This window comes from Mytilus edulis, chromosome 2 (genome assembly GCF_963676685.1).
Source record: "Mytilus edulis chromosome 2, xbMytEdul2.2, whole genome shotgun sequence".
Lineage (NCBI taxonomy): Eukaryota > Metazoa > Mollusca > Bivalvia > Mytilida > Mytilidae > Mytilus > Mytilus edulis.
The window spans coordinates 64396460-64420230 of record NC_092345.1 but is presented as its reverse complement, the minus strand read 5'-3'; the positions used below and the strand labels follow the sequence as shown (position 1 = coordinate 64420230).

The 23771-nt window shown below is 33.0% G+C and overlaps 1 protein-coding gene across 1 annotated transcript; it reads right to left on the bottom strand.

Moving 5' to 3' along the window:
- Window positions 1-1877: 1877 nt before the first annotated feature.
- Window positions 1878-23526, bottom strand: LOC139512668 (uncharacterized). The gene is made up of 15 exons (XM_071300458.1): window positions 23388-23526; window positions 20570-20705; window positions 15941-16034; window positions 14703-14849; window positions 14021-14072; window positions 13455-13583; window positions 11674-12941; window positions 10965-11234; window positions 9176-9403; window positions 7865-7969; window positions 6672-7138; window positions 5795-6091; window positions 4629-4775; window positions 3585-3648; window positions 1878-2334 (listed from the first exon to the last, which is right to left on the bottom strand). The coding sequence occupies exons 2-15, from the start codon at window positions 20696-20698 to the stop codon at window positions 1892-1894; spliced, it is 3840 nt and encodes a 1279-aa protein (XP_071156559.1). The 5' UTR covers window positions 20699-20705; window positions 23388-23526; the 3' UTR covers window positions 1878-1891.
- Between the last annotated feature and the right edge of the window lie 245 nt (window positions 23527-23771).

The window sequence follows — 23771 nt, the reverse complement described above, 5'->3', positions numbered from 1 at the left end:
TGTGCCTGTTCCGAAGTCGGAAGCCTGTAATTTACCCCTTACCAATATATATTTATGAATCATGATCTACAAAAAAGGGTGCAGTATTATAACTAAGAAAAATATTCTGAACAAACTGAACATATACTATAACATAGTAATCAAACACATCAAACAAAGTTACAAGAACTTCTATCAATATGGGAGGATATTACAGCACATACAGCTATAGAAATATTGAAAAAAAACTTCAAAGTCCAAAGAAGCAGTTATAGAATTTGTGTTAACTGGAATTCCTGACAATATACTATGTACATGTTGAGTTTGTGATGCAAGACTTTTCAAAAGTTCATTTTAAGAAAATCAATATTTGTTGAAGCATTTACAGCAAAAAAAATATTTTCAACAACTTGTAAAAAATTAATTTGATATTACCTATCTGTTTAATTAGTATGATTGTTTTCATAAGCATGCACTTTTGTTGTGATAACTTCTTCACCTATTCCTCGAACGCCAACATTATTTTACAGGTAAATAGTCGGTATATCAAAGGATGTTGGCATTCAAGGAATAAACCATTTGATCATTGTTGACAATTATTGAATAAATTTTAATTACAAAGTTGCTTCAAATATAAAACTTCAAGAAAAATACCAAATTTTTTTCTTCAAAATAAATGTTTTTCTTGTTCAAAGAAAAAAAATCTCAAAACTGAATTGTGGCTTTTTGTCCTGTAACTTTTTGTCTGTGACTTTTTGTCCTGTGACTTTCTGTCCTACATTCTTTAAACCATACAGGTATTCTTTTAATAATTCAAGCTTTCTCAGGAACACAGCTCATTCGCACAACCAAAATAGGCACAAGTTACTATTCAAATTTCTTTATCCTTTACTTGTTTTGTATGAATTTGGTGTATTTGTTATTTTATCTTTGCTAGAGTCAATTAAAAGTGCCTTTTTCCTGACTGTCAACTTTTTCATTTGTTAGTGAAACCACAAGCATTTGAGACATGTAGGGTTATATACTATAGAGAAATTCTATTCCATATGACAAGCTTCTTTATTATCTAATAACTGTGAGCTACTTCTCACTGAGGATACCCCTGCCTAAATACTTGATAGTTAACAGGAAGTTGTTGAGTGATGAATTTGAAAACGCATCACACAGTATAGCTGACTTATATAAACCCTGAAACCAAATCTCAGAAATCCTTGTAATATAGTTCCTGAGAAAAATGTGAAGTAAATTTTCAACTCTGATGTCACATGTAAAATGATTAAGTGTTCAATAAACAGGAAGTTGATGAGTGATGATTCTGAAAACGCATCACACAGTACAGCTAACTTATATAAACCATGAAACCAAATTTCAGAAATTCTTGTTATTTAGTTCCTAAGAAAAATACGAAGAACAATATTCATGGGATGGACAGATTGACGGAAGGACGAGAGGTTAAACAATATAAACAATATAAAAAGAAATTTTTCAGCAGTCAAAATGTGCTTTATTTTATTTACTATATAATATATGCATTCAATAAACTATTCTTGTATGTTTTAAGAAAAGACACCCATGCTACCATGAGATATAACATTATGCTTGAACTGACATTTGATATAATTGGCACTTAATCACAAAGCTATTCTTGACATTTTTCTATTGCAGAATTTGTTGAGGCAAGCTTGATATTATTCCAAAAAATATTTGAACTAATGCTACTTTGATCTTTTTGTCAGTACCAAATAATGCATCAAATTTTAGGATGTGGTTAAGATTTTTCAGCTACTTCCTTTTATTCTCTTATTTTCATTTGATGTTGTGTTACAGACCAAAAGTCCAATAAATTTTCAAATGACATTTAGAAACTTTGGTCCAGTGAAAAAAGAAAAACCATAATGTATTTTTTCCATATTTATTGCTTTAGATAAACTACAAGTCCAACTACTATTGCTAAAATAGGAAGAAGAACAAATCCATATGCAGTAACAGAACATAGCCAATACAATAACCATGCTTTTATCTGATCGAGGGACAGTTGCCCTCCAACAAATGTTACATACATCAAATTAAAGAAAATTCCAGTAAACAAAATAACAACTAACCATGATTTAACAAAGTGGGGCAAACATTTCTTATTTTCGTTCGTTACATCCCATTCAAGTTCATATAAAATTTTGGGAGTAATGCTCCTGTCCAAAGCTGCATCATCTCTAATTAAACCAGCCTCATAAACATTTTGTAAATTAACAGCCACAAAATCTGTGTGTTTGTTTTCCATCTTGGCTACAAAGTCCTTTGGTTTTATTGTATTCCTTGCTTTAACATTTTTGAGGAATAGAACCATTGGTCCTAATGCTGAAATTAAATAATACTTGTTAAATTTGTAATTTCTAACATGTAAATTCTAAGCATTATTCAAAATGCTAATATTTATTCACCATAACAAATGCATGATGAAAAACGCAGGCTTTTATCTTGGCAATAAAAAATATAGTTATAAGCTTGTGTTCATCTTGAGGAGGGCTGAAACAAACTTATCTAATGATTTGGTTCCATTTCACTACAAATAAACATGTTTTAAAAAAAACATGTATGCTAATAGGTATGCATAGACGATGCCCATTTAAGAAAATGACACTTTTTGTTCATCTGTAGAGCATAAATTTTAGCCTTCTTAAGGTGGTACCTAACACTACAGGGAGATAACTCTGTAAAGTCATCTAAACATTTTAATTACGTTGTGTTTTAAAGGGAATATCAGGCTTTTCGGTGATCAAAATTGGTGTTTGTCAAACTGCAATAACCAGTGTAATTTTTTCTGATAAAATAGTTGGTTCAAAATTTTTGAAATCTTTATATTTTTGTTAAAGGGTCAAAGTTAATACTTCGTCAAATTTTTTTGAAAATTAAACGACCCAAATTAATTTTAGTGAAAGTGTTGGGTACCAGCTTAAAGTAAAATAATATGGGTATGTCCTGATCATGTATATTATATATAGTGATGCCAATAGCTGGTCATGATATTATTACCATGTGAATATGACATATAGCTATTAAGTTGCAGAAGTGATGGGATATGTCTAGTTCAATGGTCAATGTACATGTGTATGATAAAATATAACAAATACTTTTAATGCAAATAAGAGTATTCAATATTCAAAGCATATTCACTGTGCAGCCTAGTTTGCTTTTTAGGCCAGAATTTTTTTTATTATCTGTTTAACAAGATCCACTTACTCCACCTTTCCCGATTTCCGAATAAAAATAAAAGGAGTGCTTCTTACTTTTATTTTTCCCGCCGACTGTTACAAAATCCTCAGGAAAAAAATAAAATTTGTTGTTTACCCTACTCATTTTCAATTGCTTTCTTCATTAGTAATATTAATCTTTTACCAAGAAACAGCAATACGGAAGTAAAGATAAAATAATAAGTCTGGCCTTATGTATTTAGTGAAATGTGTCTAAATGTGTAATACATCTTACTTGTACTTTAATAAATGTGAAAACATGTACTTTTAATTGCCTGGTTATCTAAAAATATTATCAACAATAATCAATAGGTTATGTTTCCCAAATATTATGCCTTATTCATTACAACTTCTTACATTTTGCAACTGATGCAAATTCTGTCATATTGATCTTGGTTGGTTCATGTTTCTGCTTCTCTATCTGAAATAAAAAAAACATATTTCTATCTTGTTTTCTGTGTTACTAATAAAACCTAGAAGACTTTGTCACTCACCTGGCTACCCTTATTACTAATGTTTAACACAATTTAGTAATAAATAATCTATCCATTACTAGTAATAAATGGAGAATGTGTCCATTTGACACACATGATGCCCCTGCATGCCATAAAACCTTATAAAGGAACATAACTGTAAAAGTGACATCACCCGAATTCGAACTAAATTTGTGTTTTATGGTAAAATACATGGTTTATAAGATTCATAACATTACGTTGAAGTATTTCTTAATTATTACTGCTACAAAGAAAGCAATCCCTACTGTGAATAGACCACTTTCGAGTTCATCCGTCACCGGCAAAAACTCGTCAATTATGACGTCATTTACCAGATAGAGGGGATCGCCTGTATCCCTGCACTATTTACGTTCATCAAGCGTCTTAGTGATCGTCATTGTGCAGGATAAACTAGAAATAATGGTTGTTCTGTAGGTACTTAATGACAATTCCCTAATGACAGCAGTGCTGATTGTCAATTTTGAGAATTTAATTTGCTGAATAATTCGTACAATATAGAATTATAGTTTTCCAACCACTCGCTCAACATTGAAACGGAAGTGACGACGCCGCTAAATGCACAAATGATGTTCACGAAAACCAGAGTTTTTGACGGATATGCATCGAACTCGAAAGTTGTCTATTAATTATTTTGTGTGGACACCAATTTTGTGGATTGCAACAAAAAAAAAATTGTAGATATTTGATTTCTTGGTTATGCCAATCTACATAAAAGCCTATAGAAAATGTGTTCTTCTTTGAATATCATATTTGGGGATCACATTTACGTAGCAAATACAGGGGAAAAAATTAATCCACAGTATGTAACAGTTTCCATAACAAGATACGATCTAAGTCCTAATAAATACAATGCAGTGTCTTTAACTAAATGTTTAGCATAATTTACCTGTTTCTCTAACATCACCACATGTCTTGCTGAATCAACTGCTTTATTGACAAGCATTGAACTTACATACTCCTGTATTTCACATGTTAGCAAAGAATTCGTTACATCTGGTAACATCTTAAATGTTTCTACAACTGCTGAATCCACCTGAAGAAAAGAAAAATATCAAATATAAACAGACATTACTTTTCTCATAAAAATAGGTTTTCTAATCTACTGAGGTTGTATGTCTGGTATTTTTGGAGTAGGTTCAAGTTGAACTGTTCAACCAGCTAAAAAAGATTTGAAAATGACCTTGAGAGGTTAACATTGACCAAAATGTGTTTCTTTGTCAGAGGACTTGACATGCCAGCAATTGCAAATAGATTTGAGACAAAGAAAACAGAGTTTCTGATGAAATAATTCTGAAAATACCAGAATGGAGCTCGTGCATTATAAAACAAATTCCATTTAGTCTAGTTGCATGATTTTTATAGTTCGTTCTTATGTTGTACTGTTATTCCATTGTTCCAGGTTAGGGGGAGGGTTGGGTATCCCGCTAACATGTTTAACCCTGCCACATTCTGTATGTTTGTGTCTGTTCTAAGTCAGGAGCCTTTAATTCAATGGTTGTTGATTGTTTATGTGTTACATATTTGTTTTTCGTTCATTTTTTGTACATGAATTAGGCCGTTAGTGTTCTCATTTGAATTGATTTACACTTGTCATTTTTGGGCCTTTTGTAGGTGACTATGCGGTAATAATTTTGGGCTTTGCTCATTGTTGAAGGCTGTACATTGACCTAAGTTGTTAATTTCTGTGTCATTTGGTCTCTTGTGGAGAGTTGTCTCATTGGATCATACCACATCTTTATATCATCCTGCTTTAATGAGGGCTTTAATACCTGTGACATTAAAAGATATACAACTTCATTTCAGTAAAATCTAGACGAAGGGGTGACATTCAATATTTTATAATAAAATTGTTTATAAAAAATTGAGAATGGAAATAGGGAATATGTCAAAGAGACAACAACCTGACCAATGAGTAAAGAACAGCCAGAGGCCACCAATATATGTTTGTAATAACAAATATGTCAGTAATTGTGGATTTTGGGGGAAGGTTAACCAACTATCAGAGTTCATTTGTTTTACATGGTTAATTTCTTTGTTTTGTTATTTACGTACCATGATGAAAGTATGTTCAGTAATATGAAAATCTCCTCTATCCATCAATGATTTAAGTTCATACTCATCAGTTAAAAAGAATAGACGTCCACCGTAACTAAATAGGTTCTTTTTAACAGTAGTCATAATGGTATGTCCAAGTTCTGCTTTGATCCTGTCTAAAGAATGACTTTGACTAAGGATGAAGTAAGGTGAGGTGTCATCTGTGATATGGTCCTTGTCTTTAATTTTGGCAACATAATTACTCAGTAATACCTCTGGTAGGTAATTCATTGTGTTAAGTGTCTGATGGAAACCCTGTAACAAAAAATCAGTCGTTAAAAATATAAGCTTGATAAAAAATAGCAAAATTTCACTCTTCAATATGCTGAAATAGTCTGTGTTGATGGCAGATCTTTGATTGTTTCTGTTTATTTTTATCAACAACTTTAAATACGTTTGTAACAATTAATTAGCAGTATTGTATCAACACCTGGTCATCTGCCCTTTACATGTCTTTAGGTTATTTTTGTCATTGGGTTGATGTCCAATTGACATATACCCCACATCTCCTTTCATTCAAATTAAGACTAGAGTGCAGAAAAATGGCTACACTAATTACTTCAAAGTTCTTGAAGTTTTTCTACTAATTGTTTCCATATCTATGGAAATGTGGTAATTTTGAAAATTTGGCGATAATAAAATTTAGTACTAAAATTTTATTTGAAGTTGCATGATGTGGTAACTAAATGGTTTTTTTTTATATATGTTAATAAATCGCAACATTTTAATTTTCATTTCTAAACAATCAGGTATGGTGTTATAACATAGTTAAGAAAACCATATTTAAATACCACATACTAACATGGCTGATATCTACAAAAAAATAATCAGATACCTGTTTACTCCATTGCTTGTACAACTTGGATCTTAATTCTTTGTATCTTTCACAGAATTTGTCATCCTCATCTTTTATAAGATCTTCCAAACTTGACAATGCTAGCTGACGGACCAAAAACTGAGTATAAACAAAACTGGCATCTTTATAATCTTTATCTAATTCTTCTTGTGCTTCATCAACAACATTGGAACATAATTTCCACACTGTTAACAGTTCCGATTGTTGTTGCCTAAAGAACTCATCTAAATATCTTGGTGTTGACCCTTGTGTTATTTTGTCCCAGTCTTCCCTAAGAATCCAGTCCTGGTTCTGGAAGGCCAATCTTACAACACATGAGGCTAGTGTATATAGGACCAGATATTCTGAAGAATTTAATGTGCTCATTGATGCTTGACTTGTCAAAGTTTCAATAATTCCACCATTATTATTTCTATTTCTATCGGACTGGGTCTGAATATGAATCACTGCAAGTTTTAATAAACAATTACAAATTTCTTGTAGTTATTGAAGTCAAATGCAAAACAGAATCCCCATAAGATAGTTTCTGTATGATTAAAAAGTAACAATTTCTAGAATATAATCCTTTTACTTTAATTACTACTGCATGTAAAAACATTTTGTACATGTACGAAAAAATTGCTTAAAGTACTTGAAAAAAGTTACTGAAAAACTATACAAGCTGATCAGAGGCATTCTGTTCAGTTTTGTTAGTTTCATATTTTTAAAGGAGACCCTAAGTCTAGATAGGCAATGGGGGGTAAATTGTGCACAGGTAAAACTGATTTAAACATACCATTTGTGTGCCTCTACCAAGTCAGGCTATCCAGACCATGTGTTGTTATATGTTGTCTTACAATTTCATCTTTCTATTATAAGTCATTTTTTCGTGGTTGGAATGGTCTGTTGTACTGTCTCACATTTTTTCTATTTCCTTTATTCTTTTCATTTATTAATGTAGATTCATTATTATTTGTAGGCTACCAGTTTTTCAGGATTTTGTGGGTATAGGTCAACCACCAATTTATGTGTTCAACAATTAAGTGCAAATCCTATACATTTCCTACAAAAACCTAGAAATCAAGTTTCCACATTAAAGTACCATCTTTCCTCAATCCACCAACTTGGAACCCAAATTACCCGCTATAAAATAACTGAATCCTCAGTATATATATACCATACACTATACTTACTGGAAGTTGATATTAGATCCTGAAATTGAAGTAGGCTACCTTTAGAAGATAGAATTGCTTCTAGTCCAGTTTTGAACCCTATTTCCTCTTCAAGTTGCCTTCCATCTACAACAGAAAACATGGAATATAGCAAATTTGAAATGTTTTCAAAACATTTCTCATGTATATAAAGAAAGTCAATGTTATTTTTTTATATTAACAGATAGTTTGTGGTTAATTGTCTTTCTTGGTTAAATCATAGAGGCCAGTTAAAATTATTGAATGAACCAGAGTACCCAGAGAGAACCATTGACCTTAGACAGGAATGCTGGCTTTTCTAATTTAGAAATATTGTTTTAAGTGCACCTGCCATGTGCCATGTTCAAACGCAGAACCTCATTGATGACAGGGTATTGATGAATATGGAACACCTACTCAGACCACTCACCCACTGAGTCTGTATTTGAGGTTTTGTATCTTATTTCAAAATTTCACTATGACATCAACACTGATCCTAGCTCCTACAGCCAAATTGTAGATCTTACCTGGAAGGAACATTTATCTGCCTTACTGTAGATCTTACCTGGATGGAGCATTGATCTGCCTTATTGTAGATCTTACCTAGAAGGAGAATCATTGTACACCATTGGTCAGCCAAATTGTAGATCTTACCTGGAAGGAGAATCATGGACACCCTCCATCAGCCAAATTGTAGATCTTACCTTGAAGGAGAATCCCTGGATACCAATGGTCAGCCAAATTGTAGATCTTACCTTGAAGGAGAATCCTTGGATACCATTGGTCAGCCAAATTGTAGATCTTACTTCGAAGGAGAATCCTTGTACACCTTGATCAGCCAAATTGTAGATCTTACATAGAAGGAGAATCCTTGGATACCATTGGTCAGCCAAATTGTAGATCTTACCTTGAAGGAGAATCCTTGGATACAATTGGTCAGTCAAATTGTAGATCTTACCTTAAGGAGAATTCTTGGATACCATGGGTCAGCCAAATTGTAGATCTTACCTTGAAGGAGAATCCTTGGATACCATTGGTCAGCCAAATTGTAGATCTTACCTTGAAGGAGAATCCTTGGATACCATTGGTCAGCCAAATTGTAGATCTTACCTTGAAGGAGAATCCTTGGACACCATTGGTCAGCCAAATTGTAGATCTTACCTTGAAGGAGAATCCTTGGACACCATCGATCAGCCAAATTGTAGATCTTACCTTGAAAGAGAATCCTTGGACACCACCAATCAGCCAAATTGTAGATCTTACCTTGAAAGAGAATCCTTAGACACCATCAATCAGCCAAATTGTAGATCTTACCTTGAAGGAGAATCCTTGGACACCATCGATCAGCCAAGTTGTAGATCCTCACCATTATTTTGTATGATATTTCCTCAATGTCAGGTTTTGAAAGACTATTCTGGATATTCAACTTGTCAGAACATTGTTCTATAACAGTGCACACATTCTTTGTTGTCCAGGAAGTAATTATACAATCGATCTCTGGCATGGCTTCTAAATTATGTTTAAGTACTGCTTTTGTCACACCTTATAATAAAACATTGTATTTGCATTTGAAAATTGAATATATGTTAAGAATATTAGCTTTTTCTAGGTATAAAACACAGACATAAAACAAGTGCATGCAGTGATTTCTGTATAAATCAAATATTAGAAAGTTAACAATAAGAAAATTTAAATTAAAAAGTTTACCTCTGACATCAAATCCAATTTTCCTTTTTTTTAAAATTATTATTTACTTGTATGATAAATGTTACAAGAGTGCACACATTTAATTGTCTCGTATGCTTTACTAACGATCACATCACAAAAATAGTTAATCTCCTGCTTATAACAGACAACAACATTGACCAATATTTTTTTAAACCATGAAAATTTCAAGAAACTTGTTTCATGACTTTAAGGTTTTAGACAGATGGTCGAAGAACACCCATACAAACTGGGACAGATTTGATTGAAAAAATTCTTGAAACATGGATGGACTTTGGTTGAAAATAGGGCTGTTCCAGATTTAAACCGGATGGGTAGGTAGGGGTATGGGAGGCTTTTTTTTTAATACCCAGATTACCCATAATATAAAAATTTTCCTTTCGCCTATCATATACCAGTAATTCTTATCAAAATACTAAAAAAAGTGGAACCCCTATAATTTATAAATTTTAGTGTCTCCCTTCCCCTATGCATTTAAATCTTAAACACCACTTAGTCAATCATAGTTATAGCTTAGGAATTATCCAATAGTGTTTATAAAACAAAAGCTCTTAGTAAAAACATTGATAGAAAAAAAAACACTGAATAAAACAAGATCACTTTCAGTAAAACTATTAGAATGTTGTTATGGACCATTGATATGACAGGAATTGACTGAATTTAATTGATTACATAAGATTTATATAAAAAAAAGTCTTTAAACTTCATGAAAACATAAATAAGATAAAACTTATTTGACTAAGTATCTTCAGATTTAACCAAATCATGTCTGCTTGAGTCAGGTGTTTCAAGTCAGAATTACAAAATTTATGTCTGGTTGGGAAAGGTTATTCTACTTTAGATTTTCCCAAGTTATGCCTGCTTGAGTCGGTTCACATTGACCTTATTTATGCCTGGTTGGGTGGTGATTTTACTTCAGATTTACCAAAGTTATGCCTGCTTCAGTCTTAGTGATTTCACTTCAGTTTTACCCAACTTATGTCTTGTTGATTTGGTTACTTTAATTCAAACTTAAAAAAGTTATGCCTGAATTGTTTTTTCTAACTACTAACAGACAAGTAAAATGAAAATAAGGCAGGCAATTTTTGTAGTATGAACAAGAATGTGTCCACAGTACATGGATGCCCATCCACACTAACATTTCCTATGTTCAGTGGACCATGAAAATGGGATAAAAACTCTAACATTAGAAAGATCATATCATAGGAAACATGTGTACCAAGTTTCAAGTTGATTGGACTTCAACTTCATCAAAAACTACCTGGACCAAAAACATTAACCTAAAGTGGGACGAACGGACGGACAAACGAACAGACACATGCACAGACCAGAAAACATAATGTCCATAAATGGGGCATAAAAACAGGTGTAATATTACCTTTCTGAAAAGCTCTATAAATGATAAATTTATAACTCTCTGTTCTTAATTCCTGAAACCATCTATTTGCAATGACTTCTAATCCTGTAAAACATCTTGTATCACCATGTCTAATTTGTTTTTTTAAATACTTTTCTTGCTTTCCAACATGGCTGACCAACTGTTTCAAAAACACACTACATTCATGTCTTAGATTGTCAATTGAAATTATTTCTGCGTCATCCCAATCCTCAACAAATTGCTGAAAACAGTTAATCCTACTGGTAGAATCTGAATAATAAAATAAATATGTTTTAAATTATTTGACCTTTATCGGGATCAGATCAAAAATTGAGTAAAATCATAATAGTCTCATACAAGTTTCTACTGAATATCTGAACTATTTTCAAAATTGATATGGAACTTATGGGAAGACAAGCATTCAAATGGCTTATCTTTTTCCCCCTCAGTTTCCTCAAAGGTAAAAAAATTGTTAAATCTGCATGCAAGCTGTCTTTTTATTTAATTTTCTAAAATGAAGAAATTGAACAATTTTCCATATACAAATAAAAACTTGCACTCTGGAAAGTAGGAAAGCAAGATCCTTTCTCATATTTATTGTTAAAATGTGCATCTGATGTAGAAAAAATTAGTACCGTTAATGTTATCACTTCATATTAGTGTTTTTTTTAACATTGCAACTGAATATTTATCATCAGTTATTTCTTACCTGTGATTTCATCTTGTGATGCTGACATTAGAATTCTATTTCCTCTATCATCTATTTTGGACACTCCAATATCACTCCAAGTAACTGGTGGTCCCTTACTGTGTTTCCCACTGGTTTCAGGCTGGAGCATGCTTTTCTCAGAAGTTTTGATTTCATCAGTTTTCTTCAAATTAGCAGTTGGTAAATTATCTGCCATTGCTAAGCCTGAATCTGTATGGGCTGGTTTTGGTGTATCAGAAGAAACTATGTCAGAGTTTGTATGAAAAACTTGTTTTATTTGAACAGCCTCATCTGACTGTGACATCCAGTTGCTTCTACTACTACTATACATTCGAATTTCTTGAGCATTTTGGCGTTTATCAACTAAGATACCATGATGTGATGTTCCTTTGCTTGATTTATTCCTCCTTTTCCAGTTAGTTTGTGTACCTCTACTTTGAACAGAATAAAGACTTACATTGGCATTTTGACTCATGTTACGAGTTCCTATATACTTCATTAAACTACTGGAATGTTTTGAAGACTCAATGGCTGTTTTTGAATCTGGCTGAATATATTCCACCGCCAATAATTCATCATTAGAACTGGACTGACTTCTACCCAGTCTAGAGATTTTAGAACAGTAATTATCAACATCAGACTTATTGTTTTTTTTATTATAACTACCTTGAAACTTTTTAGTACATGATCTAGTTCCAGATTCTAAATTATTATCTTTGTTTTCATGATTAGTATTTATTTGACTCTGAAAGGAATTATTATCTATTTGTTTTAACTTTTTCTGCCCTGGAAGGTCAATGGCACTTTTGATTGGTTCGTCATCTTCAGAATAAAAACTCCCTTCTGATTTAATTTCTGTTTCTGACGTAAAATTGTACTTTTTCTCTTCTAAATAAGTATGCAGGCGATTAGATTTTGTAGGCTTTTCCTCGTTTTCATTCATTTGATTTTTAAATTTGACAATGTCAGGCAAAAATCCAGACCTAATATTGCGTAACATGAACTCAAATATTGCTGCTGATACAAAAGTCATGCCAGTAACAAAGCTACACCATGTAAATGTATACATATCAATGTAGACACTGTCTCTAGTTTCAGGCTGAATTAGGATGTAAACAATCAAGGTACTCGTAAGAAGTGATGAAATACCAAAAAATATCAACAGTATATTCATGGTACCAGTATAGGCCCCAAATTTGTTAGGGCCTAAAGCCATGGATATCCAATGGTGATACTGCAACACTGATTGAAATACAACCTTACATATACTGAAATGGAATAAGAAAACTAATCAGTTAATATTGCTTCAATGCATTTGTGTAGTCATGTTATAATGTATTGGTGTGAACCCTTTTGGACTTTGATGTTTCTCTGGTCCCTTAAGCTTCCTATTACATTTTGTTATGCCTGTGTTTGCAAAGATGTTTTAGATTTTAATGAATGAAATGTTTGTATACCTTGTATATTATAAAGTCAGTGATATTGTTACAATAATTAATTTAATCTTTAACTAAATTCTATCAAAGATACAAATATTTGGTTAGGATTTTGACTGTACCTGCAGAATTCTCATTAAAAACAGAATATAACATCTTGATTTTTTCATAGAGCTCATAAATAGGTTTTACAGTAAAAAGAGTGGATATGATTTGTGGTCAAAAAGCTTTTTACTGAAGGCCTTCTATAAATTATCTGTGTGGCACTAATAAATATATTAATTTATGATGAACATAAAATAATTCAAAACATTTAACTACTGTACATATCATTCAAATATTTACTTTCTTTTTGCTACAGGATAAACTGTTCCACTCTCTGATGATGATGTACTACCAGGGTAGACAACTCTTACAGGTACAACAAACCTTTCTCCTGTTGATGTTTTGACAACTTCAACCTTTTCAGGTCTCCTGCAAAAAAAAAACTAGAGTAGATTTGTTCATTTATCAAAAACACTTGATTTATAGTTATTCAAAGAGTCATTTTGCCTCAGTGCAATTTTAATCTAGCCATAGTACAATTCCTATCTATTCTTGTCCTAGTACAATTCACATTTTGCCTTAGTACATGCATATTTTGCCATAGTGCAATTCCCATTTAGGTTTAGTACAATTCTCAATTTGTCTTTTCACTTTTTTAACTAAAATATGCAGTATAGGCAAAATGGGATCAAACTGTTTTTATCATGGGCTTTTTATCGGAACAAATGTAATCATCTGAGTTGATGCGGATCTTCCATTCTCATAAATCTGCCTGACGTCACCTCTGACTGTGACTTAATCTTTACTGTACACTATCATTTCTTAAAGTTAATTCTAAATTGTCTAATCTTATTATTGTGATTTACCATTTTAAATTAGTGACTAGCATCTTCACTTCAATAACTTGTCCAAGATATTCTGCAAAAAAAAAAAATATGGTTGAATTGTTATATAATTAACAGATATGTATTTCTGAATAAATTAACATAATTTCAGGAAGCTGCTTTAAAAATGTGATGAAAGAAAATTTCATGCATGGTCATTATGTGTCAGAATATATAAGTAAAACAGAAAGTTGATGAGAAAGGAATTTAAAAACCCATTAAACAGAACTGCATGCTCACATACAGACCTATATTTTATTTTAATTTCAGGAAGGTCTTATTCAATTCCTGAGAAAGCTGCAACACACAAACTTCAAGGAAAGGAGGGACAGAAATTGGGTATCACAAAAGAAAACAAACGTAACCTTTTCTTTTCAAACCTACAAGTAAAATTTCAAAGCATTATTACACCACTGCAGAACTTTTATATGCCAGACATTATGTGAAAACATTACCTTTCTTTTGTATTCTATTGTAGTATCAAGTCTGCACCAAAAACTTTTTGTACTACCAGTCTGAAGACCAATATTCTGACATTTTTCTTATTGGTCCAAACAAAGTTTTGAAAAAACTTACTAGTTTGAATGAAATTTTGCTAGTCTGGGGCATCGGACTAGTGGCTAACCATGCAGACTGAGTATCTGGAATACTAATACATTCATACCTTTAATTCTAAACAGTATCAAGTCTTTACATCCTCTCTGGAAGATAAACTTTCCCTCATCAAATACAGCAACTTTAAAGTAACTAGAAATCGCCCTCTCACCAGTCAGCTGAATGAAAATACTTGTTTCTCTGGTACAACTTACACCTGAAAACCAATGTAAAAAGAATTAAACAAAAAGTATTTACTGATTAATTATGTTCCCTTCTGTAGTTTCTATGCTAAACAAACGGAAATTAAATCCACAGAATTTCCCCTTGTACTCTAACATTTGAAAATTTGGTGCTTGATACATTTAGGATTATTACATGCAGTGCTAGCAAAAATTTCTTTAAAAAAGAAGGGTCCGCGGAACCCAGGGTCTTGCCTACCTTATGAATCTTAAAATGTTTTAAGAACTTTAAGTGAAGATTGTATGTAACGTAACTGGAAGAAAAACTGAGTCCATTTGTAAGTATGTACAGAAAACAGGAAATATATTTTTACAAAATTTCCTTCTAGATACTAGCTTTTGATCATAAACAAGCTTCTGTCCAAGTTTGGTAGAAATCAAGGGTAGTTTAAGAAAGTTATCAAAATTTAAAAAAGTTTACCACAGAGTGAATGTAATGTTAATAGGCAGAAAACTAAGTCCATTTATAACTTAAATACAGAAAAACAAGATTTTTTTTACAAAATTTACATCTGGATACTATCTTATAATCATTAACAAGCTTTTGTCCAAGTTGAGTAGAAATCCAGGATAGTTTAAGAAATTTATTAAAATTTCAAAACTTTAACCAGAGTTAATATTTGTGGACGCTGCCCTCACCGCCAGAATGAAGGATCGCTATGTCTTGCTTTTTTCGACAAAAGTCGAAGGCTTCACAGTTTTTTTTTTGACAAAAGTCAAGGCTCGACAAAAACATGTTTATGAATGAAGATATTGGTTAAAACAAAATTAAATATGGACATTACAAGTACACCTTCTAGGGTGTGCTCAACTTTAGTTCACAAAATGAAAGGTACTATTACTAGAACAATATAATAAATATCAGTCAAAAAGCTGTATTTCATTTCATAACAATTTAGGCACAAAAATAATTTCTTTTTGATAGAACCAAATTATTCCTAGACACTAAAAAAAACATCACAAAACCTTGCTGTGTCCGAATTGTAAATTAAAGGACTTTAAATTTAATGAAAATATATGACATTTGATTAAAATTATATTTTTTTCTTATTAATTAATACCTAACCTGGTCTTTGTGATGTATCCACTATCAGTAAATATTTATGAAGTTTCTTTTCTTGTGTCATATCCTCCAAAGGACGAACATCAACTACTTTCGGCTGAAAATACACATAAAAAAAAAAACAATCATCACTAAGTTCTGGTTAAGAACAGACATAACCTCCACTATGGGGACTTTCTCAAATTTAATAAACTCAGGAACACTACACAAATAAAAAGGTTGAAAAGTTGTCATTTAAAAAGGGTTTAGTGTAGTTTGTCCCTTATAGTACGGCGGCTTTATGAAAAATTGTGCACATCCTGCTACAAGCATGAAATTTGGCATCTAGACCTTCCTCAACTATTTCTCTTTCATTTCAGATAGGGAGGCATTTGAAAAAAATGCCTCACTTCCGGTAAAATCTAAAATGGCGGACATCATACTTAAATTAGCCCAATATCGAAGGCTAGTATGTGAAAAGGTGTTATTAACATGCTACTATCATAATATTCGGTACAAACCTTTGTTTTGTACTACTTTTGTATATATGATATAGATAAGATGTCTTCAAAAACCCTACTTCCGGTAAAATCAAACATGGCGGATATAGTACTACAATAAGCTTATTTTCAGGGAGGATAATTGAAATGTGTTTTAAAGTATTGCTACTATCATTATATTGTGGAGGAACCTTTCTTTGGTGCTTCTCATGGATACAATGTATAAGACATATGTCTTTAAAACCCTTACTTCCGGTAATATCAAATATGGCGGACATAGAAATATTGATAATTTTTCATTTTTATATTCAACTTTTTTCAAACTGTAAATAAAATGAATTTTTTGGGGTTGTCATTAAACTTTTGGCTTTAAGTCATCCTCAAAACCACTTATTCTATTCAGCTGCATATGTTTCAATACAAAATTAACACTTCCGGTAAAAAATCAATATGGCGAAAATTACAAAGATGAGTCCTCAATCCATATATTCGATGAAGAGTTTTGGATAGATTGATTAAAACAAAATAAAATCACTAAAGTTGTTAAACATCTTTAGAATGACTTATTTATGGCCACATATATACATGTTTACTCACAATCGGAGAGCTTATTTTCCAAATTTACAAAGATCGTGGTATTGTTTCCTACATCTATAATGTACAAGCTCCTAATAAGATTAAGAGGCCTCACAAAAGAGTTGTTCAAAAGGGTGCCATGGATAATGTTTCCCCTTCGCCATTCATAAGGGATGGACTAGTAAGAAAAGGAACCAATACCAAGCTTGTTACTCGTTCACATATGCCATGGTATATTGCACGTTTTACTTGCTGAAAAAGACTAGACCGAGTCGTGGGAATAGCCTCAATAAGTATTTCCTCTTCCAAAAACACATTTTTTCTTGCTTCGTTAACCCCATCTGATAAGTTTGTTCGATCGTACAACAAAGCCATGTATCATTCTATCAATGACATTGTCAAATCCATATCTGGTGATGTTGGCTGATCAATCATCATTCTAAATGATAGAGTCACATCTTTAAACACCATCCATGTCACCAACGCAGTTCCTTTTCCAGCAAACGTGTAATATCTCAATGCCTAGTGTATTTGAAAGGTCATGGATACATATATATCTGAAGCTTTCCTCCTTTCCAAATGCAAGCCAAAGTTTGTCTGCCCCTAGGTCACTGAAAAGCGAAACCGCAATGACAGCAACATCAGTATCGAATGTTCGAGTCATGACTCAGTTAAGTCTGTGTTTCACTGCATCAGACACATGCATCTTGATTCAAGTGTCAGCCTCTTTACGTGAACATGATGCTAAGCTTGAAACATCACCATGTGATGGATAGCACAGAACATCCTGAGTAATTGTTGCTACAACTGCCTTTCCCTCTAAATCTATTGAGCAAGCTGTTGCGAATGAAAACTTAAAAGTTCTTTCTTATTGTTGTAATCTTGTTTTGACTCTTGATTCGTCAGTGTATTTGTATTCCCTTTTCCCTAAATGTAGCTCTTGCTTCTTATAACAAGTGCTCAGGATATTCTATCTTATCTACCTCAAGATGTATTTCAAGTTTATCACCATGTTCACATTAAGAGGCTCACAATATAATCATGGTGCCTATGTTTGATGCAATGAACCACGAACTTGCACGAGTCATGATTCGAATAGTCGCTATTGTTTCGCTATTCCGTGACAGGGGTAGACGAACTATGAATTGTGTTTGGGAGGGCAAAAAGCTTTGGATAAATATATTTACAAATGCACCTGGCAATGAGTGATTACACACACTTATTGTGCTCCATGTCTTTACCAGTTGGATATGGTTCTCTGGTTGCTTGAAAAGGAAAATAAGACTGTGTGGGAGACATTGATGGCATTTGAAGATGTGACTTTGACATAAAGAATGATGATTGATCAGGCTAAATCACCAAGGCTTAACTGTAAGATCACACAAACTTATCAGATGGGGTTAACATGGTTAACGAATCAAGAAAATAACTATTTGCGCAAAAGGGAAGACTAATTGAGGGTAAAACGTGCAATATAATAAGGCAGGTGTTTAGGGGGACGAGCTTGGAATTGACTTTAATGATACCCAGTTCAAGCGCTTATGAATGGCGAAGGGACAGAGAGGATAACTTTTAAATAACTCTTTCTAAGGCCTCATCATTTTGTCAGAAGCTTGTACATTGTGGATGTACTTGGGAATGCGGTTCAATGCCAAAACATGCTACATCCTAAGCATCAGAAACAAAAGCCATAAAATCTACAGTTTAAATGGACACATACTACAACAAGTCAAGCATAACCCGTACCTATGCCTACAAATTTCGAAAGACCTCAAATGGACCACCCACATATTAAACGTGGCAAAGAAAGTTAATTCAACACTAGGCTTTCAAAGAAGAAACTTGAAATACTGCCCACAAGATGGCAAAAAACAGCTTACATCTCGCTCGTTGATCAACGATGGAATGTGGAGCCATAGTAAGGGACCCCAACATGGTAACAAACATAAATAAGTAGAAAGGATACAACGTCAAGCGGCAAGATTTATCACCATAGGTTACAAGTCAAGAGATGGCAGGTGTGTCTCCAATATGCTTGCCAAACTGGAACTACAAGACCTCCAGACAATTGCAAGACGAACAAGCTAGAAGTTGATATTTATGTACAAAGTGGTTATGGGGCTGATTCCCACTATTGAACCAGACGAATTTCTCCAAAAAGCACGTCCTAAGAGAAACATAACATGATAACTGCAAAGAAGTTCGAAGAATACCACGCAACAAATATTGTGGAAAAGCAAGTAGAGAATCACTCTTACTCAAACTCATTCTTTGTAAAGACAGTGATCGCGTCGAATCAGCAAGACGACACTGTAGTGCGCAAATCAAGCGTATAGAGCGTCAAATCTGCTCTTACTCCTTGTCAATAAATCGGCGGCGCTCTCTCAAACTGTTATATTAAAGCCAGAATTGGTATTGACAACGAATTCATACAGATACAGATACAGATACAGAGGATGTCGCGGTCGTTGTTAATGTGGAAAATCGGGTCTCCCGTGCACTGTTTTGTTTACATGTTGTGGTGACTGAATAAACATGTATTTTCAGCCTAATAGTAATAATTTGAAAAATGTTTTAGTACTTCAGTAATTTTATTTTGTTTTAACCAATCTATCTAAAACTCTAAATCAAAGATATGTATTGAGGACTCATTTTTGAAATTTCCACCATATGGTTTTTTTTTAATACCGGAAGTGTGATTTAAAAATTTACATTAGAAAAAATTTAGTGGTTTTGAGGATAACTTGAAGCCAATAGTTTAATGACAAGCAAAATAAACCCCAACAAAAAACATTTTCTTTACATTTTGAAAAAAGTTGAATATTAAAATAGAAAATTGATATTTCTATGTCCGCCATTCTAAATTTTACCGGAAGTAAGGTTTTTAAAGAGATATGTCTTCTACATTGTATCCATGAGAGGCAAAAAAGAAAGGTTCCTGCCCAGTATAATGATAGTAGCAATACATCAAAACACATTTTAATTACCCTCCCTAAAAAAAGCTTATTCTAGTACTATATCCGCCATGTTTGATTTTACCGGAAGTAGGATTTTTGAAGACATCTTATCTATATCATATATCCAAAAGTAGAACAAAACAAAGGTTGATACCAAATATTATGTTAGTAGCATGATAATAACACCTTTTCACTTAATAGCCTTCGATATAGGGCTGATTTAAGTATGATGTCCGCCATTTTGGATTTTACCGGAAGTGAGACATTTTTTTTTCAAATGCCTCCCTATCTGAAATGACAGAGTAATAGTTGAGGAAGATCTATGCCAAATTTCATGCTTGTAGCAGGATGTGCACAATTCGTCTGAAATATGCTTGTAGCCGCCGGACTATTAATATGTAAAAGTGTACTCGCTGCTCTATAATTACTTAGTTTGTCACTGAAAATGCCATTATGGTATAGTGTACTCACTGTTGTAGGTTTAATAAAGTTTGACACTGAATATGGCATAGTGTACTCACTACTCTGGGATAACTTAAATTTATCACTGAATAGTCTTTTGCGAGTCAATTCTCTAGGATTGATATAGTTTGTTACTGAAAAGGGTAAAGTGTACTCACTGTCCTGGGATTACCATAGTATATCATGACCAGTGTCACTACATACATTAGACTAATGCCTCCAGTTAGGTAATACACAAATCTATTATCAAAGTCATGCCTCCATGACCAAAGGGAAAGATCAGCCATTGTCAATCTAAAAAAAAACGTAATTCAATAATAAAATCTATTAAAATATGAATACAAGAGGTTCTTCAAAACCTAAAGTCAATCACATCCGCCTCTGGTAAAGAAAATGCAATTTTGATATATATAATTCCATTTAAAGGCAATAACTCATATATATATATATGGACAAAGTATGTTCTGATTTCTGTATGGGAAATCCAAGTAACATTTGGCCCAGTAGGTTCAGATTTTATAAAAAGTTTAAAGAAAACAGATTGAACGACAATGGACACCAAGTAATTGCAAAAGTTCACATGGCCTATTAGGGCAGGGAGCTAAACAAGAGGCTCTCAAGTGCCTGAATCACTCACCTTTTCTTTTTTGCTTAATTCTTTCAATCATCAATGATTATTTTTGCTTTTCAAAATACATTATTGACTGGCTTAAAAATGCCATTCAAATGTTCTTTGTATATGTCATATTTTCTTCAAAAGCAGAAAATACATTTTACCCCTATGGGTTCCATTTTAGCCACAGTGGCTGTTTCTTGACGTTCATTAATGTACAAGGAAAAATATACAAAATTTATACTACAGTGTTGATACTCTGAAACTCATTCAGCCCAAGTTTGGTTGAGATTGATTCAGCAGTTTCAAAGGAGAATGTTTTAATAAACAAGCAAACTTAGTAGTAGATGAACAAATTGTGAAAAATTGTGTTTAAAACTTAAGGGGTCAATTGACAATTTTAGTCATAAAACTTATTTGTATATCCTATTTTGCTGAATTTTTTTTGCTGTTTACAGTTTATCTTTATAAAGATAATAACTGAAAACTAGAAAAATGACAAACATCAATTGAGGGGCAATAACGGTTTATTAACCTAAAAATCAGATACCTTATTTTGGCTGATAATTTCCATGCAGGTAGACCTTGACCTAATGAACACTTAAACTTATTCTAGTTTGCTCCAAATACTTTTAGTTTTTGAGACATTAGTCAAAAACTGCATTTTACCCTATGTTTTATTTTTAGCCATGGCGGCCATGTTTTCTAAACACTAACCTCATCCTAGATAACCTAAAAAGAATGCAGGTTAAGTTTGGTTTAGTTTGGTTCAGTTAATTAGTTTCAGAGAAGATATTTTTTAAAGTTAGAAAACAAGATAAACAAATTGTGTTAAATTATCTTTAAAAATGCAATAACTCCCTATGGGGCCAATTGACAATTTGATCATAGTACTTATTTGAAGATCTTACTTTGCTGAATATTTTTGCTGTTTACACTTTATCTTTGTCTATAATACATTGTAATCACAATTCAAGATATTATAATGAAAAACTGCAAAATATCCATAAAAATTACCAATAGGGCTCTTCACAGTTCGTCCATGTTGGATAGGGGGCAGATTTTCTTAATGAATGTAAAAATGGTGAGAAAAATACGGGAAATCATCATTAAAACACAGAAGCTGCTTGGAAACATGCATAGGATTTCCCAATACTTTCATACTATTTCCACCTCTTTCTAAAAAATCTGCCCCATATCCAATCTACATCTACACTATTGATCGGCAGTGGAAATCCATAACGCAGATACTGCTGTGCAAACGTCAACCTGCGTGCTCAGTATTTACAAGTGCAATTAAAATTGGATAAAAACAGGTGGTTTCTGTTTACAACTGCAGTCTCTGAAGTTGCTCCTTGAAGCATTCCAGAGATGTAGCTTGGAAGGCTTAAAGAGGCAGGCTGTTCCAGTCGGTGATGGTGCGTGGTATGTAGCTGTATTTGTAGGCATCTGTGGAGGTACGGATCTGAGTGAATTTTTCTGGATGGTATTGTCTTCTTGACGTAGATGGTCTTCTCACGTATAATGGTATGTTGACTGCCGCCTTACATGTGTTGCTTTGTAGAACATGCTTAGTCTACTGGATTTCCGTCTAGATTCTAACGTTGGCCATTCTAGGGTTTTCATGATATTTGTAATTGTCCCTGGTTCTCGACTGTATGTTGATGTCGCAAATCTGGCAGCTCTTCTTTGGACCATTTCTAGGGAGTCGATGTCATGTGTTGCAATATGGTCGAACTAACAGTAAAAAGCCCTATTTAGTGGCATCAACCCAACAATGAGTTGTTAGATTCATCTGAAAATTTCAGGGCTGATATAGAACTATATATATAGAGTGTATAAACATTTTTACCCTTTTGTCTGATTTGCTCTTAATGCTAGAGTTTTTGAGATGTATGCCTAAAACTGGGTTTTTACCCCTATGTTCTATATTTAGCCTTGGTGGCCATGTTTTTTTTACAAAACAAACAGAAAATAAAACACAGACTTTATTCTAGATACTCTTAAGATCATTCAGCTTAATTTTGGTTGGAATTGATTCAGTAGTTTCAGAGAAGATCTTTCAAATAGTTTACAGACGAACAACAACAGACGCAAAGCGACACTGATGGCAAAGGCTCACATTCCAACTGAAAAACCATCACAGGCACAGCCTCACAGGTCCTATGACTTTGTATCTATCAACAGCAAATTTGATGTACAGAGAGAAGGGGACAAGTATTTTGGATTACTTTGTGTTTTCACATGAAGAAATCAACCTTTAAACTGAAATATCTTTTTTCTTAAACATGGTTTATTCAGATTTATGAATAAATGAGGGATGAAGAAATTCACGTGTTCAATGAAAAATCATGTTCTCATACAAAGATATATAATTTCTGTCTCATGACCTATGAAGTTTGATGTTATATTATCCTTTTGCCAAGCAGGATGACAACTTTAACTGATTGCATTTACATTTCACTTATCTTCGCGCGTCTGCTTTTTCTTTCGGAACCCCTCAAAATTTTGAATTTCTACACGATTTAGCTTAATACCATCTCTCATTTCAGGAATTATTACAACGAAACGGACTAAATTTGTCCACAGGTGCTGGAGAATGGACCCCCTTTTTTCAAATTATTTTATTTTTAGATCAACCTGAGATTTTTGTGGAGTCCGTATTGCTATTAAGGAGGCATGTTGCAATCTGTTGTGTTTTAAATATTATATTGTGATCGTTTCTTTTTCTTTTCTTTTCTCAGTCA

Excerpts from the sequence above, each read along its gene's own strand:
- LOC139512668 (XM_071300458.1), bottom strand. The coding sequence starts at position 20,698 with ATGGCTGATCTTTCCCTTTGGTCATGGAGGCATGACTTTGATAATAGA. Across the intron at positions 13,584-14,020 it reads CTAGTCACTAATTTAAAATG|GAGACCTGAAAAGGTTGAAG; the intron begins GTAAATCACAAT and ends TTTTTTTTGCAG. Across the intron at positions 12,942-13,454 it reads TATCCTGTAGCAAAAAGAAA|TATATGTAAGGTTGTATTTC; the intron begins GTAAATATTTGA and ends ATTCCATTTCAG.